This window comes from Condylostylus longicornis, unplaced genomic scaffold (genome assembly GCF_029603195.1).
Source record: "Condylostylus longicornis isolate FDR11 unplaced genomic scaffold, ASM2960319v2 ptg000015l, whole genome shotgun sequence".
In the NCBI taxonomy this organism is placed as follows: Eukaryota; Metazoa; Arthropoda; class Insecta; order Diptera; family Dolichopodidae; genus Condylostylus; species Condylostylus longicornis.
This window is the reverse complement of record NW_026577984.1, coordinates 803,892-831,276: the sequence shown is the minus strand read 5'-3', so window position 1 is coordinate 831,276 and position 27,385 is coordinate 803,892. Positions and strand designations below refer to the sequence as shown.

At 24.6% G+C, this 27,385-nt stretch overlaps 1 protein-coding gene across 3 annotated transcripts in view; it reads right to left on the bottom strand.

The window, feature by feature from the left end:
* Positions 1–27,385, bottom strand: part of LOC129605853 (tyrosine-protein phosphatase 99A) — a 128,823-nt gene that overhangs the window by 98,356 nt on the left and 3,082 nt on the right. For 2 of the 3 annotated variants that reach the window (XM_055515829.1, XM_055515831.1), the window contains exon 2: positions 7,671–9,654. In XM_055515829.1, coding sequence (XP_055371804.1) covers positions 7,671–8,298 — 628 coding nt within the window. In that variant the 5' untranslated portion in view covers positions 8,299–9,654. Of the gene's footprint in view, positions 1–7,670; positions 9,657–27,385 lie in introns of those variants that run through there. The other variant, XM_055515830.1, reaches the window with a different exon arrangement.

Sequence of the window (27,385 nt, the reverse complement as noted above, 5' to 3'; positions counted from 1 at the left end):
ATAATTATAAGATGAATTTTCAACAATAATAATCACTTTTATTATTACTTTTAAAGTTATCAATTAAAAAAATAAATCAAATGAATTTAAAAAGAGTTTTATGGTAGTTTTATGCCTATCAAAATAAAGTAGAATTTTTTTTGAAAAAATTTTTATATAAAAGTAAGCAAAATTTATTATTCAGCTGAAAGTTTGATTCGAAAATCGAATCATACTGGAGAACATAAACGTCTCCTTTCTGTGAGAAGATAGGACTGGAAGGCTTCTGGACTACAGTAATGTATTTAAGCCGAGAATTTGGTGGCGATAAACCGATTAGGGCCATCTTATTTTACTATGGCAGGACCGCTCTTGGGGTTCTGGTCTCCTGCACTGTCAAATTTCAATTGGTGGGACGGTGCTGAACCGCCTTGAAGGGATTATGCGCATTATGTAGAGTGACTTTATGTTGTCGAAGGGAACGAACGGAACGACGAACGAATTGGGGCGGCGGCCAATATTACGGCAATGGACTGGCTGATGGAAGGAGTGGAACTTGCTTTGGTATGATGGGTGAACTAATGCAACAAAAAGAATATTGGTTCGACGAATGGGAGAGCTCTCGGAAGTGCCTGTGGGTAATCTGCAAAATTTTTTCAAGGGATTTCAATGGATGTAGCGACGAGAGGTGTGTTGTGAACGGATGGCAATTGCCTTCTCCTAGCCTAATAGGAGGCAGCGTTTTCTAACTATCTAAAATCTTGTTAGTGCAAAACTGAACGTAAAAACTTGGATTTTTTATTATTTAACATAGAACTTAAAACGTTCATCTATTTAGAAAGAACATAAGTAATAGCTGTGTAAGATTTCAACAATCTATGTTATAAACATTTGAATAATAGGTTCAAATCAAAATAATATTGGAAATTATTTTTAATTATTTATAGTTAAATTTAAAAAATTTCAAGATTCTTCGAGATTTACTGTTTATTTTCAGTATACAGAGCATAGAAATACATCAATATACGTTCTTAAGATTTGATTTTGTAATTTGTCGTTTTTTTATGTAAGTGAAGCACTGGAATGAATAAGCACCTCTACGGGAAAATTAAATAACATTGAATATAAATTTACATACGAAAAAATGGACAACTTTTTATTTTTAATGGGAACAGTAAACTATCAATCAAAGTATTGCAGTTTTTTTTAATAATGCAATAAAATAATGAATATTTATAATTGAAATGTAAAGTATAAAAATTATACAAAACGTGCATTAGTTTATTATATAGATAGAAAATAAATAAATTTCATATTCCAGAGTCACGCAGTTTAAAAAAAATGTAGAAAAAAATTTTAATAATATCGTTTAAAAATATTTCTCCTTTATTTTTATGGTATCACTTTTACTTTTAAAATTGCCAGATATGTAAACTGAGAATTGTATATTTTCCAAATTGGCTCAAATGTACTACTTCTCTACAGCAGCTCCGCGTGATAGAACCAGGTCGAACGTTTGATCTCAGGTCGGTTCTTTTGAGGACCGTATCTAAGTCCCCTCTATATCATTTTTCGATACCTCGTCCAGTTCAGCTCTTCTTGCTCAATCGCATGATCAGTCCAGCCCCGGAAAAACCAGACACTCCAAGAGAGAGATTGAAATGCTATCTCCTTCTTGCCAATTTCCTGGCAGCTGCAGCACGATGTATTGAATGACCGTATACTGGACTAGGGTTGACTTTTTTCAAAGATTTCTTCAAATTGTTTGTTTTATTAAATTTAAGTAGTCGCATAGATATTTAGATATATTGAAGAAAATTTAAAATCAATTAAATATAGAACCTGATTTAAAAACTATTTATTTTAACTGCGTACATACTTCGCCAAACGAGCTAGGAATACAAAAAATACATGTTCGATCGTAGAAACAAATGAAATATGCCTACGTACACGTCCTACATACATGTACTATACATGTTTTCTCATCGTTTATATAATCGTTAAAACAATCGCCGTAAAATTCCTATAATATAAAGGAAACATTCTTGCAGAAAAATGTCGGCAGAATTTTTGAAATATTGAAACAAAATTGATTACCAACGCATGCCGTTCGAGAATTCTTCGAATTGTTAAAAAAATGTGATAAATTATTTTTTATAGAAAATTTTCAGAATATTTAAAGATTTTTTACAAAGAAAAATCACTAAGTATAACAAATAATTTCCATTTCTATAAGTTCTAGAAATAATATACTCGTAAATTACAGAAAAAAATAGTAGATAAAATAATTTCGAATCTGAAATCTACATAAATCTTATACAGATGAATGCTTTGATTCAAGTGTTGCATGTCACTTGTCTATTTTAATAATTTATGCATGGTAGAGCAACTAGAATAAATTGAGATGAAAAAATAATATTTAAAAAACTACTTTATACAACCATATATGTATAACTAAACCTCTGGCTTTGCTTATTAAATTAAATTTCAAATTGAATCGTTGTTTTAGTCGAACAGAATCTAATTGACTTATGATTGTTATATTATGTTTATTATACGAGAAAAAATTTGTTCTTTATGTTGAAAATAGTATTGTGAATAAAAGTTACAATTTTCTTTTTAAATTAATCAAATTAGCAATTAATTTTCAGGTGTATTAGCGTTAAAAAGTCAGCATTAATTTTTTAAATGATTCAAAATTTTTGTTTCATAAAGGCATAAAATTGAATTAATATGATCAATCAATCTAAATTATTTACTAAATCTAAATTAAAATACACCCTTTTAGGATATATGGGGCATGAGTTCATGAATAAAGATAAAACTGTTTAGATTAATCCTTGTTGGCAGGTTTGTTGCTCTAGGATATCATCCTAGAAGAGTTTAGTTAGATTCATGAACAGTGTGAGTTTCCAGAAAGTGTTCAGAATGTTCTTTGATGATGATATAACAGATTTTACAGATTCCAATGTATTGCCACTCCAGTTAATTATCGAGTCTAATTAATTTAATGAATTTATATCAAATATTAAGGCTAATTTTTAGAACTACCTAAATATTCTATTCAATAATGCAACGGCATTTTGAAATATTTAATGTGAAGAAAAATATAAGCTGTTAAGAATTCGAATAAACGAATTTCGATTGTATATCAAAATCCAAATGTTTTAAGACTTTTTTTAAGCAAATAATTTTAATTTTTATTAGTAATTTGTATTTAAAATAAAAAATATATATTTTTTTTTATTTCCTTTAATATACCGAAATTCATAAAAGTTAACAACTCTTAGGTAATTACTTACTTATAAAATTTATATTTACTAAATTATTACCATATACAATGTTGCAATACACAAAGTATATAGATGACACGCATATATATGTAAAAATATAGTTACAAACTTACAAATATACATTTTATATAGTACATAAAGGGAAAACAACAAAGAGAAAAGGCAAAAGAACTTTATAGAAATAAAATCATAGCTTATCTTTTTAGTCCAAACGTGGTAATTATTTCCATTTTAAGTGTTTCAATCTTAGTTCTTCATTTAACAGAACATATCCTTGATAATGACTTCCTCAGATTTCGTTTTTTTTCTTGTTTTTGCTCTTTCTTTTTTTCCTTACTCTTAAATATAGGTCTACTGTAAGTATATATGTACGCAGTGATACAGAATAATTTACTTTTATAGTAAGTGTAATTTATTTTTAATGTTATTGTCATTAAATTAATGCAACAACATGAAAGTAATAGGTATTTTGGTATACACATATACACACATATTATGCAAAATATATATATATACATGTATATTTAATCACATCCCTTTGTATTACATCATTTAATATATAGGTGGGATTGTGTTTGTTTTCAAGATGAACGGTGGATGAGTAAAGATTTATGTTGAAAACACAAAAAAAAGCCCTTAAATTTACTGTAAGGACAAAAGTGAATAAAAAAAATTTTCTTTCCAGTAGAGGTTATTTCGTTTTTTTTCCTTTTTTCTTTATTTATTTTAAATGTAAATAGCAATTTTTTTTATTCTCCCATATAATGATTCTTAATTCTCTTTAAGAATTGTTTTTATTGAAATGAAAAAATAAAAACCATCAAATAAAATACTTTGTGAAATTTCGAACATAAAAAAAAAAAATAATTCGAAAAGTCTTTAAGTGAATCAGGGATGAGAAGAGAGCAAAAAAAAGGGATAGATAGGAAAGTAGAGGAGAAGAAAATTTGATGTTTCTATTTCTCTTTCTCTCATTTTTCGTTTCTCTTAATTTTGCTCTGTATATATTTCTTAATCCTCTTAGACCTATTAAAATATCCAAAAGCCTATTCAATAAAATTAACTTCATTCCTATTCTTATGCCAACTTAGCATAACTTCATTGTTTACGCAAATGTTGTTCTCGTTCTGTATTTGTTTTTGTATTATCCTTATTAGTTTGTTAACTTTGAAGATTTTTATCAAGTTCATCATAGTAAGTGGAATGATTTAAAAAAAAATAACCGAAAATAAACTCATTCTTATTTATTCGTCCAATATTTAGCCGCATTAATAGCGAAATCTTTGTTTCTTTTGAAAACTCTATAGGTATAATATAACGATTAATAGGCTTAACTGTTCTTATATTATTGTTGTAGTACAAAAAGTTTTTACCACAGTACAGAGTTATCCTCGATCATTCATTACAAAAATCTTATTTCAATGCCTTTTTTGTTTACATAATTTTTCTTTTAAAGATTTTTAAATACTTATAATATAGAATTTTTGTTATTCTAGTCGAAGTTATCAATGGTATAAATTTTCCAAGTTAAAAGTACCAACCGAATTTTGAAGTATATTCAACTTACGAAATTTTATTAATAGCTTTATTCTAATTATCCATAGGATTTTTCTTTTCTTTACGTCCTTTTTTATACTCAGTACATAAACATTTAATATATACAAACTGAGCTTCCTATAGGCAATTATTGTGTATTGAGATGTCCTTGAAGTTCAAAGGAGATTACTGGTTTGTTGACTTAATAATCAATATGTAAATAATTATATGTATAATATATATGTATATATGTATATATAGATCAATGTTATTCAAAATACGTACTTTTTATCTCGGTATAAATTAAATATATATTATATTCATTTATTGCGTATATTATTTGAGATATTGAATAAATTTTAGTGGTACTTTATAGTTGGTGTACTTAATTTGACAAATGGAATAATTTAAAATAAATATTCCTTCCCAATTTGTCATTTATTGGATATTTTATTATATAAGAATAATAAAATATATTAATTATAAATTTCATTGGTATATTTTGTAAATGAGGAATGAAAATCTTTCAGAACTACAATGAAATTTAGAAAACTTCTTGTATTATATTTAGGTACTTTCGATACTGAAAGTACAAGTATATATATACGATATATAAAATTACAAGTAGTATACAATATCCGAAATTTTAAAACTGAAAATTAATTGGTCAGTATAACAATAAAACACAAGGATATATTTACTCCTTTGTACCGTATTTAAGATCACTTAAAATAGAGTTAACGCCTGCTTTCATTTCAAATTTCAATTAACAATTTATTCCTTCTGCAATAATTGTATATTAAGAATATGGGTTAGTATACCCAATTTCTTTGATAATATTGGAATAAATTGTACCAATAAGATGATTAAACCTTTGAAATTTTCCATTTGGAAAAAAAATGGGTCGGCATTTTTTCAAACATTTTATTAAAATTTAATTAAGTATAAAGAATTTATTAAAAATTTTTTAAAATTAAATGTTAATTTTAACTACAAATAAAAATTCTTCAAAAATCTTTAAAGATTTTTATGTAAGAATAAATATAATATAGATGTCATATGTCACACTAATGTGTACTTAAATCTGCCCCAATTGGAATAAAAAAAACCATACAATAAAATGGCAATATTTTGAATAAAAAAAAAAAACTAAAGTGTTTCTTCTGAGGTCAGTATTTTTGGGATGCCATTTTTTAGCACATTCTCTTTTATGTATTCCGTTTTGGTTCCTCGAATCTGTCGTTTTCGGTGAAATTTCTATATATATATAAAAAAGAAACACAAGTATGGTAAACTTCCTGTTTTCAATTTCTTTGTTTTAGATCAACATTTTTTTTTGTTTTTACCTTTATTTATATGTTTTCGTGTAAAAATAAAAAATATAAAAAGATTTTTCTTTTAAACAAAAGAATAAACATTTTTTTTATTTCAGTTTTTTCTTTTAAGTGTTTCTGTTTTCTTTGGAAAATAATTTACTAGTTATCCTTGATAAATCCACCTCCATATAAAAGACATATACCCATGCATATGCCAAAATGTTTATATTCTTACATATTAGCTTATAGTATCAATCGATAGATTGGAGTCTGTATAAAATGAATTTGAATCAAAGCAAATCATTCCATTTCATTATGAAGTGAAATAAAATTGATTTCCTAATAAAAAGTGGATTACCAAAAAGAAACAAAAAAGAAGATTTGTCAAAAAAAATAAAAGCTAAGGATGTTTAAGTTTTGGCTCTATGGTCGTTTTTATGCTATTTACATCAAATTTTTACTCTGATAATGATGATGATCATGATAGGGATTTTGGCGAAGGATAATACATGTATGTATGTGTATATTTGGAAGAAATAAAACATTTAAATAAAAATTTTTATTATTTCTTGAAAATAAAAATTATACTTATCTCTTTTGTTCTTTTATATTAAAAATCGTTTAAGATTTACTTTTTATAGATTGAGTATTAAACTTTTTTCTAAATAAAAATTAAAACTTTTCCGAAATTTATTATAATTGTTTATAAGTAAACAAATATATAAAAAATTAAATTATATGGAAGATAATCAATTTCTTTATGAATTTTTTATAATGTTAAAGAATTTATATAATTCTTGTAAAAATTAATCAATTTCTTGCTAAACGAGTTTTACGCAAAATTCTTTTTACGGATGATTTTATGGTTTTCAATATTACCCAATACAGCTCTGAAAAAGTATATCCATATTTGTGTAAGGAATAATTACGCCAGTTTCCTTAATACCATTTCACATTTGTAAATAATTTCTTTATATAGTAAGGTATTTTGTAAAAATCTCCATTTAACATAAAATTATTTTTTTCAATTTATTAAAAAATTTGTCAGAACTCTACGAGTATAAGATTTGTTCGTGTCGGCATTTAATAATTTGCTCTCATTCATTTTAAAACTTAAAAAATGCTGATGTAAATTTTATGCCTTTCAAATACTTTCATCAAATAAATTTGAAAATATTTAATAATGTTTAAATAAGCTATTCTCTATACTAAAAGTACTTGCGGTTGTATAAAATTATACTAAACGTTTATAGTATAATTTTATGAGCGAAAAAAGTTCACTCGACTAGCATAATATTTAAATTTTATTGAAAAATAAATTCAATTAATTTTGCAACTAATTTGATTTAAATTTCACCCATTTACACTTTACTATATGAAAACTTAATTATGTTTATTTAATTTATTTAATTACAATTAGATTTTTAAAACATTCAGCCTATAATAGTATTAAACTAATTTAAATATTATTTTTAAATAATATTAAAAAAAAAGAAAAAATGGTAAATAATATACTAGGATACGAGTATTATAATTTTTCTCTTACCATAATTATCACCGTCACTGCCATCACCAATTTGAATAAGACCATCATTATTACCAACAAAAGTTCTATAACGTGGATGTATACCATATTTACCACCATCAATATTTGAACTGTATCCTCCACCATCAGATATTATTTGATCATCAAAATTACTAGAGATACCATCAATATGACCAGTATTACCATTATTAATATTAGTAACACTATCAATATTTCCACTATTGCCACTTGTATTAATTATACCAAAATTACTTAAAGAATTTATAGCATCAGCAATAGTATTTCTAATTTTATTACTATCATTTTTTAAATTATTATCATTACCAACGTTACCAACGCTTCCGTCACCAATTTTATTATTTGAATCATTTATGTTACTAATTATATAACTATTTGTAGAATCAGTTAAATCTGATGACGATGATGATAATGCTGTTGGTGTTGATGGTGGTGAATTGTCTGATATTATTTCTGATTCAAATTGCGTAAATGCTGTTGCGGTTGATGCAATTAAATTTATATTGCATACCGTTATTATTATAGAAAATTGTAACAGAATTACTGTTATTTTAATGATAGATGAAAACATTGAATTAATGTTTTTTATTAAAACAACTGGACGAAACATTTTTCCGTCCAGTGTTATTCAAATTGTATAAAATTTTATATGTTTCTTATGTTTTGTTCCTTTTTTTGGTTTATATTATTAGAAATTATAAAAAATATATATATATATAATATGCTCGTGTGTATATTACTTGTTTGCTTCTAGTAAGTGTTATATTTTCAAAATTTAATTTAAATATTTCATATTCAACATTTAAAATTGTATGAATTTTCCGTGGCAATTAGTATAAATGTTGTATAACAGTTACAACCTTCTGTATAACAGTTACAATTTTTTTTTGTATAGCAGTTATCAGTATACCTATGTTATTTTCTTACACATTTGCTTTCAATTGATGTTCTTATTATTTTTTTTCTTATTTTTTAAATATAAAAGCTAAGTATATATAACAATAATTCATAAAATATATTACAAAATATGACAATTTTGAAGTATTAGTATGTATAATTGTGGATATTAGAATTTTATAATATAACAGTTTGTTGAATTCGAAGATATTCAAAAAGGTGTAATAATGTTGTGCGTTAAATTTTTTATATTAATATTGTATTATAAATTTTAGGAATTTGAAGTATTCAATATTTAAAATACACTTTAAAAAACACTTTCTTTTTTTGTATGACTCATTAATATTATAATATTTTAAACTTTATGTACTTTATATGTAAGTTAATATTTATGAAATCCAAAAAAATTGTAGAACTGTTGTAGAGTTTTTAATTACAATATTTATTTCTTGTGCTATTATAGATGGATTATTTTTTGTTTTATACTTTTTTCTTATTGTTTGGCACGTGCTTTTTATTTCTTTTAATTACAGAACATTAATAAAATACGGCTTTAAAATAGTAATGGTATTGTGTTTTTGTAAATGCTTCTTAAATTTATAGCATATTATTATTATTAGTATTATTTTTTGTTATTGTTTTGTTGACTATTATTAATAATGTATACACATATACTTATGTATATCTGTTATACAATATAAAATCGTGTTCATATAATAATATGACAAAAAATTGGTTTATTTTCAAAAAGTTGGTTTTTATTTATTGTGCATGTACGACATAAAATTTATCGCTATAATTCATATATATATATACGTATATTATGTAAATATTGTTAGTATTGATATACTTAAGCGGGGACTAGATAATATATGAATTTAATATCAAAACTGGAACGTGATGCATTGTTTCATTTGTTGGTTATTATTATGTTTTTTTTTTATTATTATGTACTTATGTACACTTATATGTTATACATATAAATTATAATATTCTTTATTTTTAATTTACTCTTTTCATAAATGGCGGTCTTTAGTACGTTTTTATAGTTTGATTTTGTCATTTAATTCTGACCAACAAAAAAAAAATGAATATTATTTTTTTATATTTATTTATTTTTATTTTTTTGGTTTATATCATAAAATTTTTGCCGGGCACTAACTAAACAGTATGTACAACTAGAATATTATATTTATGTACGTGTATGTGTTGTTTAGGTATCTATATATACGGTTATTATGTATAGCTAGATACCTATAATACATACATGTACATATATACATAAATTTATTATAAAAAATTAAAATTCATTTAGATATTCACATTCAAATCATTGTGGCAACATGAATACATACATAATATGTATATCAAAGTTGAACATATTGTGTATGAGATCACAGAGCCCAAAATACTTACATATGTAAGTACGTACTTTTGTAAAACAACAACTGTCATGTACTATAGTACTTTGTAATGCTAAGTGAAAATATGATGAAATTTTAGAATTTGGGAATACAAAGTAGGGGTTTAGTTGAATTTAATTTCCTTGCATTATAAATAATTTTTGTGTGTGTTTTTTTTTTCTTTTTATGTGTCTACATAATAATATTTTTTTTTTTAGTAAATGTGTTATTTTGTAATAATGATTGTTTTTACGTTTCATTCGAATATAGAAAAATTTTATTAAAATATTTTTAGATTTTGTAATATAGTGCGGATGATTAATACATACATACACAATTTAACTTACTTTTATATTGAAGAGTTTAACCGAACAATGGTATTAATAAAATTTTATTGTTTTAATAGAATTGCCAGACCATTTGAAATAACAAAAAATCAAAAAGGAAAAGGAAAAATAAAACGATTGTTTAATATTGTTAAAATTCAACACCAACAACACTGACTAAAGGTTATTTTGATAAAATGCAATCATTTTTTTTTTAATATTTTCAATTTATTTTAATGTTTTTATTGCAAAAGAAAAGTTATTCTTTGTTCTTTCTCTTGTTTTTTGGTTTTGTAAATTGTATTATTATACGCAATCTATGTCACGTATCAACTTTACATCATTCATTACAAATAAACTGAAAACAAAATTTTAGAATATAAAATAAGTATGAGTTCCACGAATTTATAATTTAAGTTGAGAGCAATTTTAATATATTTTTGTAATTTTAGTCCAAGGACAATAAAAACTAAACCGGAGCCTTCCAAATTCCTTTTCGTCTTAAAATAAAAATTTTCAATTGTAATAAAAATTTTATATGTATTTAAAATTTGCAAACTGAGGACTTAGTTTTAAATATTTACAAAATTTTGTGAAATTTTTTTTTGGAACATTTAAAACTAAGTAAGTATGTTCATATAAATAATTTATAACCAATTAAAAATAATTCATTATTGCAAGCCAAAAGGATAATTCGAAAATAATTATAAAACTTTATAAATGAAAAGTTTACAGTTCACTATGTAAAGCTGGGAAGGAAAGCAGACAATCTATGTTTTATTTAACCTCAAAATAACATGTATCAAGCTTGACATTATGATTATGATATTTGAATTTAAAACAGTAACAGAAATAAGTTTATTTATTTTATAAGGTATATATAAGGGACTCAGAAGCAAAATACCGTATCCCTCACTCACAAAATTTTTGCTTTTTTATTAGAAATAGATGTAAAATTAGGTTCCAAATTTAATTTAATCGACAAAAAAGTCAATTTTTTCCTACTTATATTCCGTTATTTTTTTGGCCTAAACCCAAAATTTAATTTTTTTCAGTGGCCTTACCCACATATTGAGTATGTACATATATGTACATGATAAAAAATTTGGAATACCAATTGATTGGTTAATTTTACGCTTCGGTATCTATTTTAATTTATAAAACTTAATTCTTACTAGTGCCATTCAAAGAATTGTTCTATTGTGTAATTAAAAAACTTGTCTTCTGTAAAACTTTATACTCAGACGATGGTATAATTTAAATTTTTATTTTTATCGCGGTGAATGTTAAGTTTTGGCCAAATTTTTTTTTTTTTTTGTGATTCAAAATTTTTAAAAACACAAAACCATAACCAGAGAATATAAAAAAAATTGATTTTAGAATGTTTTTAAAATACTAAACTTTGTATGTATATATGTTGTGTATAGCAAAACCAGATCATGTTGATCCAAAACAAAAGTTTATTAACATTACGATTTCATTGGAGTTTTGTATTTTAGCTTCGAAATTCGGAAAATATAATTTAATATGACTCATTTATCTTTGTTATTTATTGAAATAAAATTTGTACTTAGTTGCTTTCAACTAAATTTTATTATTCCCACATCAATTCATAACAAATACGCTATAAAATACGAGTAATTCTATATTTTTTTTTAATTCTTAATTTATTTTTGTTTTTCAATTAACTAGATATAGCATACTTAACAGAGATGAATTCAGCGTATGCTTCATGAATTATATTATACATACATACCTACATAATACGTATGTATATGAATTATAATTTATGGTTTTTAATTTAAAATAAATAAATTAAAAATTATTAGAGAATATTATGTTTCACTAAATTTGAAATGCTCGCCTATTTCTCTTATAAAACAAAATAATTAATGTTGATTTAGCCAGACTAATTGTTTGCAATTAATATTTGTATAAATTTATAGAACTACATAAATAACAACTACAATATTATATCAATTTATATACATACATACATACTTATACAAAAAATTATATTTTCTATAATATTATATAAGCAAGTGTTGCACGTACATAATTTGTAACAAAACCACAAATGAAAAACGAATGCTCGGTTTTGAGATCAAAATAATATCAAAATGTATATTTTAAAATTTAATTATAAATTGTTAAAAATTATTTACATATTTATCAAAATTGACCCAAACTTTGTATACCTACATATTTATAATTTTGAGTTTCTCTAATGAGATCATAAAATAAATAAGTATGTAAGTATATACTAAAAAAATTGAGGAATTCCTATAAGTATACCTATACAGAGAATAATTATTTATCTCTTTATTATTATACAAATTTACAGGAAATACCACTTTATTACCACAAAACATCACACTTAAGAGAAATTAATTCACAACGTTTACCTGTAGAACAACAAAAAAAAAAACAAAGACATGGTACGAAAGAAAAAAGAAACCTGAAAGGTAAAGGTAACATGAGACAATGAGACAGGTAGTCAGTCTTTTTTTTTCATTCTTTCATTTTTACAATTTCTTTTTAAATGTATTATAAATTTCTGTTATCGTTCGTTATATACATAGCAGATTTTAAAGCGTTAATATTATAGTGAACCTTGTGCAATTCAATTAAAATTCTATTGAAGTTGTGGAAACATTTCGGAATTTGAAAAAAAATAGTAATGTTATTCCAAAATTAATTTTCTACTAACCATAACACGAGAAATCAGAAACTCTCATATTTTAATTTTTTTTCTAATGACTAATCCTCTCTCGCTTTCCTTTTGGTATAGAATATTTTTTCTAGTTCGTCACCTTTTCGTCGTCTTTGTTGAAAACGAAAAAACTGAGTAAAGTACCTATATTGGTAAATTGATCCTATGTTACGGGAATTTTGATTAATATTTCAAAATCTTTACTTGATAAAGAATAATCTTATATTATATTCGATTATTAGACATAGTTTCTATACAATTTTGTGTTATGTACCACAACCACAAGATTGCATGCATTTTAATACTTAAATTTTTTTATATACCTGACTTGTTATAATTCTATACTTTCATTGACTGCGAGGAGACATGGAATTACATACAATCAAATTTATATTTAAATAAATTATATAACTACTTATATGTATTTAGCATTTTAATGACTCATATTCATGAGAATTACAGAATAAACAACATAAAAACCACACAAAATATAAATGGTCTTTTGAACTTCAACTTTTTTTTAAAATTATTGGTAAATATCGAGGAACACGTTAATAGTTACCTACTTACTTTTTTCGAAAAACAATATCAGAAATAAGAAGCAAGATATTAATAAAGTTGGGTCAAACCAATGGTTTGTTTTGTAGCACTTTTCCCTTCAACAAGTGAAAATACTGCTTTTAAATACAGTCTATGCATATCTATCACACTATTAAAATTATTTTCATACATATTTAACTATTTCTAGGATTGCATATATTTAGGATCATGCATATATGCAGTCTTTGAAATAAAGCGAAAATTAATATAAAATGGGGTTAACATAATGCTCGATTTTAAGGTTTAATTGTGTGAGTTAAGAAAAATAATTATATTTTTTAATGTCATGGAATTTACCGTTAGCTTTTTGTGTTTATAGAAATTTGAAAAGGCTTGCGGTTTCGGAAAAATAACGTGTCAAAAATTCAAATTTTACAAATTTCAAGATGCGATAACTTGAGAGGGGGTGGAGATGGAAAAAAATTTTCTTCTAACGAAATGAACTATTTGTTAATATCTAAAAGCCCCTTAAATTTCAAGCTTCTACATGCGGGGGATTAGAAGAAAAACGAAAGCAAAAATTTGGAAAAAAGGGACTTTAGATAACTGTAAATTTGAACGGCCATTTTGTTTTTCTAAAGTTTAACTATAGTACACCGCTCTAGGGAAAGCAAGCCACTGCCTTTCTGCGTTTGAAAAATTTCAAAAATGCTTATGGTTTCTTTGCAACGAATAGTTAAAAAAGGCCATTTTTAGGGTTTTGGGGGGGAATAACTTCAAGAGGGGGGGAGATAGGTAAAAATTTTGTTCAACGAAAATAAGTTTCTAGTAAAGATCTATGTACATATAAAATTTCAGTTTTCTATCTTCAAGGGTGTAGAAGTTTTGTAAACAGACACACGGACAGACGGACGGACGGACGGACGGACAGAGTGAAACTAATAAGCACTTTTTTTCAAAAATTTTTTGGAAAAGTGCTAAAAAGGTATACGTAAAAATTTTTAACTTTCCCGATTGATATGAGATAAATGTTTTCTAGCCAAAGTTATTCACATTCTCTTCATTCACAATTCATAAAAAAATTCTTAAAAATCAAAAAATTTAAAAGAAAATTCTTAAAACAGGGTAAATGACTCCACTGATCGTTTTCGGCCATCAGTGAAAAAATTTAAAATGTATTTTTTCATTATATATTTGATATTTTGATTGCTATGTTATGCAGTTAATATTTAACTACATTAATTTTTAGTCAAGTTTATTAGTTATATTTGAGACTTCAACTTATGTAAAATTATTTTTATTAAAAATTTAATTGTGTATACCCACTTATAATTTCATGCCTCAACTCATCCCCATCTCTGTGCAAAACTGAAAACCTCACTAAGTGCATAATGAAGAAGATCATATTTTAATGTGAATTTTGGGAACATTCAATGCCAAATTTCAATAACAATTTATTGTTATTATGAACACTGAGATTTGAATTACTGAGAACACTTACAGTTCAAGTATGAAAGATAATTTTATACACATTGTGAATGAATGTACCTTTATACCAGAATGTACTATGTATGTACGTGTATTTATGTATTTAATTTTAAAGTTCACGCGATTCATTTTTTTCGCTTGAAACAATTTAAGCGTTCATAAAACGCACACCTTCACAGTATTATTTATTTTATGTTTTATTTTCGTTTTCTAAATGAACTTCTTTGTTCCATTTATGTGCGGTAAATATTATGATATAAAGTAAAAACTCTGACGTGAATTTTGAAGTTATTTTTCTTTTTATTTGCTTATATAATTTTTAATTTTATAATTTCTTAAATTGGTGAATAATCGCGAGTATATAATTTTTTTTAACAGTCATTAATTATACATGTATAGTTAGTTAAAACAACGTGAGGGATTAAAGTACGAATATCTAAACATATTGTATATGAAGTTATAAATTGTGTATTCGCTAAAACAAGAGGTTTTCATTGTAACATTGAATTTATTTTTTTTTATTTTATGTTTTTAGAAAAAAACTTCTAAAAGATTAGAGATTGTTTGATATTTTACGTAAATAGGTTCATTTATAATTTGTATACAAACTTTTGAATTATGTTCAATTTTATTGCACTGTATAGAATATACGGTAATAAGTATTATGTACATGTATATTAATGTTTTTTGTTTACGATAAAGTCATTTCCGAATTTTCGTAACCACAGTAATTCTTAGCTCCTACTCAGATGTCTTCCCAGTTGTATATTGGAAAAATTATATGAATTTTAAAAAAATATAAAAATTGCCCAAATTTGCTAAATAAAAATCAGAAAAGCAAATTTTTAGAGATTGTTGAATAATTCTGTAATATTGGCTTTGAAACCTTATAGTGGTTTCTTTGGATATAGTGGCTGAATACTTGAGCGTCCAATACCCCATGGAAAATTTATGAATAATTGGGGCACTTAAGTATGTATCTTTAAATACATAAGTATTTAAGAATATTAGTATTGAATACATTAAAATTTATAAGTAATTACCAATAATAATTTTACCCGCATTGCAAATTTAGTTAAAACAACCGTGATCACTTCAAAATAGTATAACTTACAATTACTATCGCTTTCAAATTGGAATCCAGCCAAAATTATGTAAATACAATTTATTAATGTGTTTAATTAATTATAAAAAAAAATATTTTGTCTTCTTTTTAATTTTTAGCACTTTTCCAAAAAATTTTTGAAAAAAAGTGCTTATTAGTTTCACTCTGTCCGTCCGTCCGTCCGTCCGTCCGTCCGTCCGTCCGTCTGTCCGTCCGTCCGTCCGTCCGTCCGTCCGTCCGTCCGTCCGTCCATCCGTCCGTGTGTCTGTTTACAAAACTTCTACATTCCTAAAGATAGAAAGCCGAAATTTAATACGTATATAGATCTTTACTAGAAACTTATTTCCGTGGAACAAAATTTTTACCTATCTCCCCCCCTTTAGAAGTTATACCCCCCCAAAACACTAAAAATGGCCTATTTTAACTATTTGTTGCAATGAAACCATAAGCATTTTTGAAATTTTGCAAACGCAGAAAGACAGTGGCTTGCTTCCCCTAGCGCGGTATACTACAGTTAAACTTTAGAAAAACAAAATGGCCGTTCAAATTTACCGTTATCTTAAGTCGTTTTTTTTCCAAATTTTTGATGTCAATTTTCTTCAAGACCCCAGCCTGAAGAACTTTGAAATTTTAGGAGCTTTTAGACATTAACAAAGAATTCATTTCGTTAGAAGAAAATTTTTTTCCATCTCCACCCCCTCTCAAGTTATCGCCTCTTGAAATTCGTAAAATTTGAATTTTTGACACCTTATATTTCCGAAACCGCAAGCTTTTCCAAATTTTTATAAACGCAGAAAGCTACTGGTAAATTCCATGAAATTAAAAAATATAATTATTTTTCTTAACTCACACAATTAACCCTTAAAATCGAGCATTATGTTAACCCCTTTTTATATTAATTTTTGCTTTATTTCAAAGACTGCATAAATCGTTCATCCTAAATATATGCAATCCTAGAAATAGTATCGTTTATGAATGAAAATAATTTTAATAGTGTGGTAGATATACATAGAGTGTTTTTAAAAGCAGGATTTTAACTTGTTGAAGGGAAAAGTGCTACAATACAAACCATTGGTTTGATCCAACTTTATTTATTAATAAATTGTAACCTTAACATGCTTATTTGGTTATTCGAACAGAATTGCAAACATGTAAGTGCAGCTTAAATAAACCATTTTTTTTTTGGAATCTCCACGCAACTTTCAATATTATTTTTAATGTGTTTAATAAATTTTTATTTTTACCAATTATTTATAAATATAATTTAAATTATGAAGGTGTACAAATAAAAGCCATGACACATCATGTAATTGGTAGACACTTCTGAATACTATATATGGACTTTTTTTCAATTCAGAATTAATAACGAGGTGTATGTAAGTACTATAATATACTGAAACAGTTAATAATCGTATAAAAAAAAAAAACATAAAATAAATTGATTTAAATTTAATTATTTTAAAAGCGTCACACCTTATAAAAAAAAAATATTATATTAAAAAAATATAAGCAAACTTTTATTTTTATTCGTATGATTGTATGCATGTGCGTATGAATTATCAGGTTGGTGATATACACTTGTATAATTATATTTGCATAAATACACTATTATATGTAGCAGATGCCTTATAATTTTATATAGAAGCAAGTGCACTGTATAGGAATGATGAATAAGTGCAAGTAAATAATATGAATGAAAAAAAGTTGCTTTTAAAATGAAATTATCTTAAATGTAAAATGAGATAGAGAGAAGATGAACAGTAGAAGATTGATAAATTCTGTACACCATTGCGTGGTTATTTGAAATATTGAATACAATGCCAAAGTCGAATTTAGAAGACAGGAAAAGCAGCAACGCAAAACTCAAAGTCAGCAAAATATCAATTTCATATTCAGTGGCATAGTGCAATTTAAGTAATCATGTTTTGCTGAACAATTTTCACCCATATTCTCTTGAATTCACTCAAAACTGTGGTAAGTAATATATTAAATTTCAAAATTGATTTTGCATAGTCAAAATTAAAAATTTTTTGAATGCAGGTGAATATTTTTAATAGAATCGTAAGAGCTTAGAAGTTAATTAGTATAAGTCACCCAATGTAAACAACATTCAATTCAATTAGCAACATTCAATTAGCAAACGAATTGTTTTTACAAAATCACAAGAACTATAAAAGGTATACGAACTTAGTAGCGTTTTTCAACCAATGGGCATGTGAACAAAGTATCATTAGTTTTAAATTAGCATACAATTAATTAGTTTTAAAATTGACTTATGAGTCCTCTAAATTTATACGTCATTTAGACATTTAGGTTGTTAATCCTGTTAAAAATATATTCTTTACAATAAACAACAAGTCGGTGCATATTTTTTGACCATCAAATTTGAACTTTTCTAAGAAAAATTCATTGCACATATCCGTTTCCGGCCGGTATATAATTTAAATATTTTTCTGTTTTAAAACGGTATTACTTATACATACAAAATACATATACAATTTTATTTAAATTAAATTTAGAAAAAAAAGTGAAATTATTTTTTTTACTTTTTTTACATCTACTTAAATTGTATACGTTACATGTCGTTTTTTAAAATGAAGTAGTCATTGATGTGACATGACGTGATATGCTATGATCGCAATGTAATGGATCTTCATATAAGTAAGCACAGAAATATGTATACGTATATTCAGTTATAATGCGTATACCATTACACACTTTATATACTTATAACATATAATAGAAGTACCACACTATTTAAACAAACTAATTGATATGCAGATATGCAAGAAAAACTTTAAATGCTGACTTTTTTTTGTAGTATACGTATGAAACGTGTGCTTAAAATGCCCTTATTTTATATTATGTGTGTATAGTATTAAATTTATGCATTTACAATTACACAAATATTATGTGTTTAATGCATATTATACAAGCAAATTAATCTATATGAATTGCACTAAATTTGTAATGTTTGTATGAAAAAGAAACGAGTGCAACAGTTATCCACTTATATTTCAAATACTTTCGATTTATTTATGCTAAATAATTAATTTAATGTTTTATTTATGCAAAATATTGCAGCAATATAGCGTACTTATGTATAAGTATTTAGAATATATTGCATAAATTCATGTTTAAAGCTCAAAAGTTTAAAGCAAATTTATTTACTATTAAAGTGTAAAAATAATTTTTTTTAATTTATGGTTCTAAAAATAGTTCTCGAAGACATGTGCTAGAAATTTGAATGATAATATTGTCTTGTATTAAATGTAGTTATAAAAAAAACTATTCTAATTTTAATAAGACTCTAATGAATTCTAATTTTACAATTAAATAGATCATAGTAATTTTATAAGCGCTAATTGTAAATATTGACTATAGAAATTGAAAATTTTACTATAATGAAAATTTACGAAAATAAGAAATTGAATCTTCAAGTAAGTTGTAGTTTACAAAAATATCTATAACTTGAAATTTTTTACTATAACATTTATTACATCCGCACGACAGAATACTGGATGAAGGGAACGTGTAATCAAATATTTGGTCATATCTCGGAATGTATAAAGCGTATAGTATTCAAATTCTGTGTAAATAAATGGGTTGATAGGGCTACTAAGGTGTATAAGTTGCTGCAATTGTAGTTTTTCGGATTCGTAAAACCGGGATAAAAGTGCACCGCAGCCGCATATAAGTATTTCTTGCGCGCCCTATTCCTTGAGTTCGGGACATGGTCCTACAGCATCCGCTCAAAATCCAACTCTCTGATGTACTAATACCCTGATACAAATCAAAAACCTATACAAATTCAAAAATAAATTGCATTTGACAAATATGTACTAAGTAATAACAATATGTACGCAAACCATGATCAAGTTGTATAAATGTTAGTATCAAATTTTTTTTGTTTTGTCCAATATTTTTTGGAAAACATTCGTACAAATATCACAGAGTTAAAATGGTCAATTCTCTTTTCTCTTGTTAATATTTAATATTATATTTTATTACAGTTAGTCGAAATTTAGATCTGCTCCATGATTATTTTATAGGATAAAGTTAAGTTAGTTTCAAATTTAAATTAATGCGATTTTGTAAATTAAAATATTTTGAAAATAAGATGAGAAAAAATCTAAATGAATGTTCCAAATGTATTGCATGCATAAAAATTTTGTAGAAACTCAAAACTAAAGTTTGCTTAGAATAGCTAAGAATTTTAAGCATTATTATAAAAGAAATATAGTTAATTGCAAGACAAAGATGCGTGTCTATAGTATTTCTTTTAAATAAATGAAAATTGCAGAAAATTAAAAAAATTAAAATTCCTTGAACATTTAAGTACTTATTTATTAGATTTAAAAAGAATAATAACCAAACAACTTTTATATCTAGTAAAATTTTCTTTTATTATTAAATTGACTGCGATAATAGAAATGTAAATGATCATCAAATCATTATGATTTTATGAGGTTGTGACATTGTAATTAAATTATTTTTAGCAAATAACCTTGTAATAATGATATAAAGATGCTAATGTGAATAAGAAAGGTTAATCTATTGTATTTATGGTTATTAATTATTAATTCTTATTATACCGCTGTAATTACCATAATAATGAACTAAAAAATTTAATTTGAATTTATAAGAAGTTAAATTGTTTTTTTTTTTTTTTAAGCAGACGTATGTATTTTACTTAAAGTTAATTTAATTATGATTATAAAATAACTTTATACAAATAAATATACAAGCACATATAAGTATCTCTTAAATTTTAATTAAAAAATATGTTTAGTAGTAGTAACGACGTACTTTAATAATTCTGCTAATTGAAAGTTAAAATTTAAGTTAAACAGGTTTTTAGACAATTGGTATCATATTATTTTGAGAAAATTTGATCTTTAGTATGCGTTATATTATGGTATAAGAGTTTGAATTATAATTTTGATTAATTTTCTGATATTGGTTACTGTGAAAGGGTTTTAGGAACTTCACCAAACTTTAAAGATACTTTAAATATGCTTTCAATATAAAATACACGAAGCTATAAAAGCCAAAAATTCAATTAGGTTAATTAATTTTTTCGATTACTTATTATCTATTTAATTGTTAGCTTAATGAATTGATCAGCTTTTAGGGGTCTTATTTTATCTTATAAGAATTTACTTAGTACTAAAGGTCGTTTAAATTAGTATCATTTGATTTTGGTGATATTTTGTTGATCGAATTCGATTTATGGAAAATATTATGTAAAATTCGATGAGAAAGTTTTGAATTACTTATACAAATTTAACAAATTAATATTAATAAATGTTTATTTATATTTTAAATATACAAGTAAAATTACATGAAAATTTACAAATCTAAGATATTTATAAATTTTTAAAATAGATTCTACTTCAAAAGCTTTCCATAAATCAATTTTATTTTTGCACAATTAAGTAATTTATTTTCCCTAAAATAATTTCATCTACTTATACTAAAATAAAATTCCCTAAAAATGTTTTCACATACTTATACACTATAAATGTAAATGAAATTTATTTTCTCTTATTATACATTTTGGCAAAGACGTAAAAAACTTGTGCCAAATGACAATTTATAAGATATTTACTTCTTCATATCAAATTAACTTTTAACATACGGCAATGGCGTAGTACTTTGTAATACATACATACGTACATATATTATGTACATATATGCGAAAAAAAGAAGAAAATAACAAAAAAAAAATCACATCTGTTTTTGAAATTCTGTAAAGAATATTCTTTTGTTGTTGTTTTAATTTGAAAATATATTAATATTTTAATTCTAAATGAATTATTAGGTTATTTCTTGCCATAGGTCACTACTAAAAATTATTAGATCATCAATTCAAAATTAAAGTGATTTCGCTGTTTTTTTTTTTAATTCTTTTTTTGCTACTTGTACGTATAAAGAACACGATCTGTATTTAAACACTTTCTATACAATTAATTATATACATAAATATGTACATATACTTAGCATTTAAACTATTTCATTTCATTAAACTCATAAATAAATTGGTTCTTGTATGTTTGTGTATATTTATTAGAATCATAAATAAGTAAACATGCTGCTACAAATTTAATATTTTCAAAGTTATGCATGGAATTTTAATAGATTTTCTTTTGAATTTAATGTTGAAAGAAATAAAAGAAATCGGAGAAGAATACTTAAATATTTATTTTAATTATATTGGATCTTCCGAATTATATTTACAATAATATTGTGAGACGTGCACAATAATAACGTATAAGTAATAATTTCGCGAAGGCACGTTCTTCACGCTTTTATACATATATATCAATGTACATATTATTATTGTTGAGGTAAATCTTTTAAAAATTTTAAATTTGAGTAGAAATTTAAAAATTATTTTTTTACTTGTTTACTTGACTCATATAGCCATTATTCGTATTAGTAGCTCAAAAATAAACGACTTTTGAGTAAGTAGTTCAACTTTTGTGAGTCATATTAAATGAAAACTTTGATATTAAGTATTAAATACATGGGAAAGTTTGTGGTATATTCGAATAATTTGAGAGTATACAAAATTATTTTGTGAATTAAAAGTCTGTAGCCGATATAAGTGGTAAGCAAAAAATGCGACTCTTCGCACATTTAACAGAAAATTTTTTAACTTCGATATCCAGAAAATGGCCGCCAAAACTAACCATTATCTTATTATCGTTTATTTAATAAATTTTTAGTTTTTATATATATGTGAACCTTTAAGTCTTATTTAAGTACGGTAAATAAAAGACACAAAAGTCCAAGGTTAGCTACTTCTAGGTATTATGTCATTCCATTAGAATTACTTTTTGCATTTTGTTCCTCTTCTGAGTTTTTGTATCTCATATTGCTTCTGCTAAGTTTTCTTCTTATCAACCCCTAAAAGTGTGCAATATATCGACAATATTATGTTACTAAGAGAATCATGTATATAAAACAATTTTTTTTTCAAACTAATTTTTTTCGATTTTAATTGTGTTCCAACTCGAAAAGGTTTATAATTTACGAAATGTTGCCAAATTCATTACAATTTGATGATAATGGGTTAAAGTTTAATACCGATTACCATATTAAATACATTTGGTTAGTTAATAATATTAGCAAGATAATTATTTAAAAAAAGTTAGATTCCAAAATATTTGAAAACCTTTATGTACCATACAAAAGCAAGTAAGTAACTATACGTTATGACATTTATGAAAAAAAATAACGAGTTTTTAATCGAAGCGTAAAAATTTATCAGTTAAGGTTAGCGTTCTTATAAAAAAAAGCGTTTTTAATACCAACTAAAATAATTTCTTGTTTTCGATTTTTTTTTTACCGAAATTTGTGTGAAAATAACGTTTCTTTTTTCTTTTATCGTCAATCTTTTAAAACAATTTTTTTTTAGTAATAAAATATGGAGAAAAAAACAAAACAATGTAGGCATATATGTATGTACACTTGTGCATACATTCACAATAAAATGATATCAAATGTCATTCATAACAAACAAATAACTGTAGATGACATTACAAAAACTTGAATAAAAAAACGGTTTGATGATATTTTTTATATCTTTTGTTTTGGAAAAAAAATCTTTGATATTATATGATAATTTTAACTGGACAATCTGCAATTTTAACAACCAACAAGCTAGCGACGAGTCAAAATTTAATTAAAGTTTGTTTAAGAATATGATTTTGAAAAGAAAACGAATATCTTATGGCTTGCACAAAAGAAAGTGCTTTAAATAAGTAAGTTGTCAAATTTCCAATAAATAAAATTACTTTTTGACGTTTTATGTCACTCTATAATGCTTATTTTTTGTACGTATTCGTCAAAAAATATCAAACGAAATTACCTGGTTAGAAAAAACTGGAAAAATTAGATTTTTCCTAAAGTTCGAACGATTGGTATTCCGAAAGTATACAAAATACATAATCAAGCAAGATGTTTATTTTGAGCCCTTCACTAAACCTTTCAGAAACTGTTTGTTTGAAGCCCCTATCTTTTCCGGAACGGAAGTTATAATCAAAAAAGCTTAGATAACTAGAAATATCGCGAAAATTAGTAAAAATCTCTGTATCTCGAAAACCCTTGAGATTTTGCACCAATTCCCGAACAAAAGTTTTACTCATTTTCGACCCTCTAACCAATGGTATATGCTGTTGTATACCTTTCTGAATCACCCTGTATATTATACAAATATGAAAATCAAACAATTCTAGGTACTTGTTTGAATGAATCAGCATCAATTTTGTATAAATTTATAAAATAAGAAAGCCCTCAAAAACTTTAAAATTTTTATTAGTTGCAAATTATACTTTCATTTAAAACAAAAAAATGTTTTCTTATCGCAATAAAAATTATTAATGCAAAATTAGTTTGATATTTTTTTATTAATAATATGCCTTTAGTAAATATTATGTTTTATTAAAAATAAAACAAAAACAACAAAAGGAAGTAAACAGAAGTAAAAAATAAAATTGAATGCGTATACTTAGAAATTAAAATGTGCACACACACATCTATACAGATAAAATCAACGTGCATGTGTATTATTATTTGTATAGATACATAAAATATATATATTTTTTTGTCTTTTATTATGAACGACCGACCATCCATTAGGCACCCCAAAGTTCAATGATCCTACCGATATATAAAAATAATAACCATAAAAAAAGAAAAGAAAAAATAATTAAAAAGAAAAGAACAGAATCAAATGAAATGAGAAATTTAACACACATTATTTTATACATACAAATATACATTCTATATGTGCATGCTCACAAAATGTTATACATTCACACATATAAACATTCATTTTGTAGGTGCATCATCGGCAGCCATATGCGATTGAGGATATAAAAGTGGTGATAAGATAATGTATGTAAGTATGTTCTAATGTATGTACTTATGTATGTATGTTTATGCATTATTCTGTAATAATTTTGTAAGAATATTTTTATGTAGGTAATTTATGTGTATACTGCTAACAAATTATGTTATACTATTGTATTGCAATGATTCTTGATTTTATAAAAAAATTATTATAATAATCATTAATGATATTGATTATAATAATAATTCTGATAATGATAATTGTAAGCAAACTTTTATAAAATATTATGTGTGTACACATAATATGTAACTTTTGTATGTTTGCAATTATGTTCTCATAAAAAAATGTATATTTATATGTAGGTATCTTTTATAATTGTACAACACTTTGAGGGCAGTATGTCGCGCATTTTATAATATTTTTGTTTTTCTTATTTTGTTTTGCTTATTTTCATAATGGTTTTTTTTCTCTTTTCAACATTTATGGGAATTTATCAATTTATGATGATGTTTGTTATCAGCGAGAGTAATTTTTTGTTTAAATATACGTGTATACTTAATACACACTACTATTTTCTATAAATAAGTATATTATATTATAAAGTAAAAGTATAAAGTTAATTTTGGTAGAATTGACTAGAACTAAATTGGAACGGAGAATTTTCATTTAAAACAAATTTTTATTTTTTAATATTAAATAGGTATGTAAGTATGTACTTATATTTAATATTTGTTAATATAAAAATTTCCATATACATATACATACATACATATAAATGATTATTTATCATATTATTTAAATGCAAAATAAAATTTTGGGGGAAAATTTTAGAATTCTATCTCTTTTTTCTTATACACAATTTTCTATATAAACACAGTTAGGCGTAAAAATTTTACTTTCCTTTCTCAACTTTTTTAAATTAAACATTTGGTTTTTCTCTTTATTTTCTTTTTTTTCAAATAAATAATAACAATTGTAATTTTGTAGTAGAGATAATCATAAATTTTTGAAAAATTAATCTGTAAAGTAAATGTTGTATGAATAAAAATAAGTATGCATGCACAAATGTATATATATATATACATGTGTATGAAATCTCGATATCTATATCTAATGTATAATGTAATACTGGATGATATACTAGAGATACAGAAAAAGTTTCTAAAGAAAGATGAAAATACAGAAAGTAAGTAAAAAATTTATTTTTACTGTTTATGTTCAACTATATATTGTGTTATTGTTGTTATTTTATTTTTCACATGATAGAATCTAGTACGCAGGCATGTTACTTTGCTGCGAATAACCCCGATTTATTCATACAAAAAAAAAAAAAGAAGAAGAATGTAGATATCTATAGATTTTTTTGTTTCCCTTATTTTCTTTTTTGCTTAATACTCATACATGAATACCTACACCAATATACAAACACATACAATTTTATATTTTGGAAAGTTAAATGTCAAATACTGGGGCTTCCATAGTTCTATTACAAATAAAATACGGATACACACAATATAAAAAACAAAAGATTTTGGTTCGCTTTTATTATGGTTATTAATGTTTTTTATTATTTTAAGAAAAAATATTATTTTTGCGTTCAAACTTGTAATTTTTTACACATTTTTTATTTTAAGTAGCACAACAATCAAGTGAATAAAAAAAAAAAATATTAATATTTAAAAAAGTTTCATTTCTTTTTAAATTCTTTTTGTAAACAAAACTAACCATAAAACAAAAAAATTGAAAATAGGTTTATTTTTGTATACAACTTAAGATAACCGCAGTAAGCTAAGCTTGTTTTTTGGTGTGAAATTTAATAAAAAAGAAAATTAATAAAGTTAAAATAATAAACAATAGGCGCAACCATTTGAAATTCACACCAGTTGATAAGTATAAGTAAATGAATGAATTGAACATTTTTGTACATACATATTTCAGATTAAAACTTAGTTTGTTGATCATTCAAAGATTAAAAATAAAAAAGTCTCATACTGTCATAAACATTTGGACATGATAATTTTGGGATGGGAGAAAATTTTATTAATGAATTTTGATAATATGCATATTCGTATAGATATACGTATATAATGGGTACATAGGATGGTCAAGCTGTTTGCAGTAGAAAAATATTGAAAAAAATTTTAACTAAATAAGTTATTGATTAATTGATTTTTAAATTTTTAATAATTGGTTACAAAAGGAAAATTATTCTATGTTGCACATCTTAATTTAAATAGTGCATAAACAAAATGTTTTTGAAAAAATTAAACAAGTAAGTATGTTATTTACAATTATAACAGATCGGAATTCTAACTAGAATTTTAGTCTTAAATTCAATATACATCAATTTTTTTTCAGTTCAAAA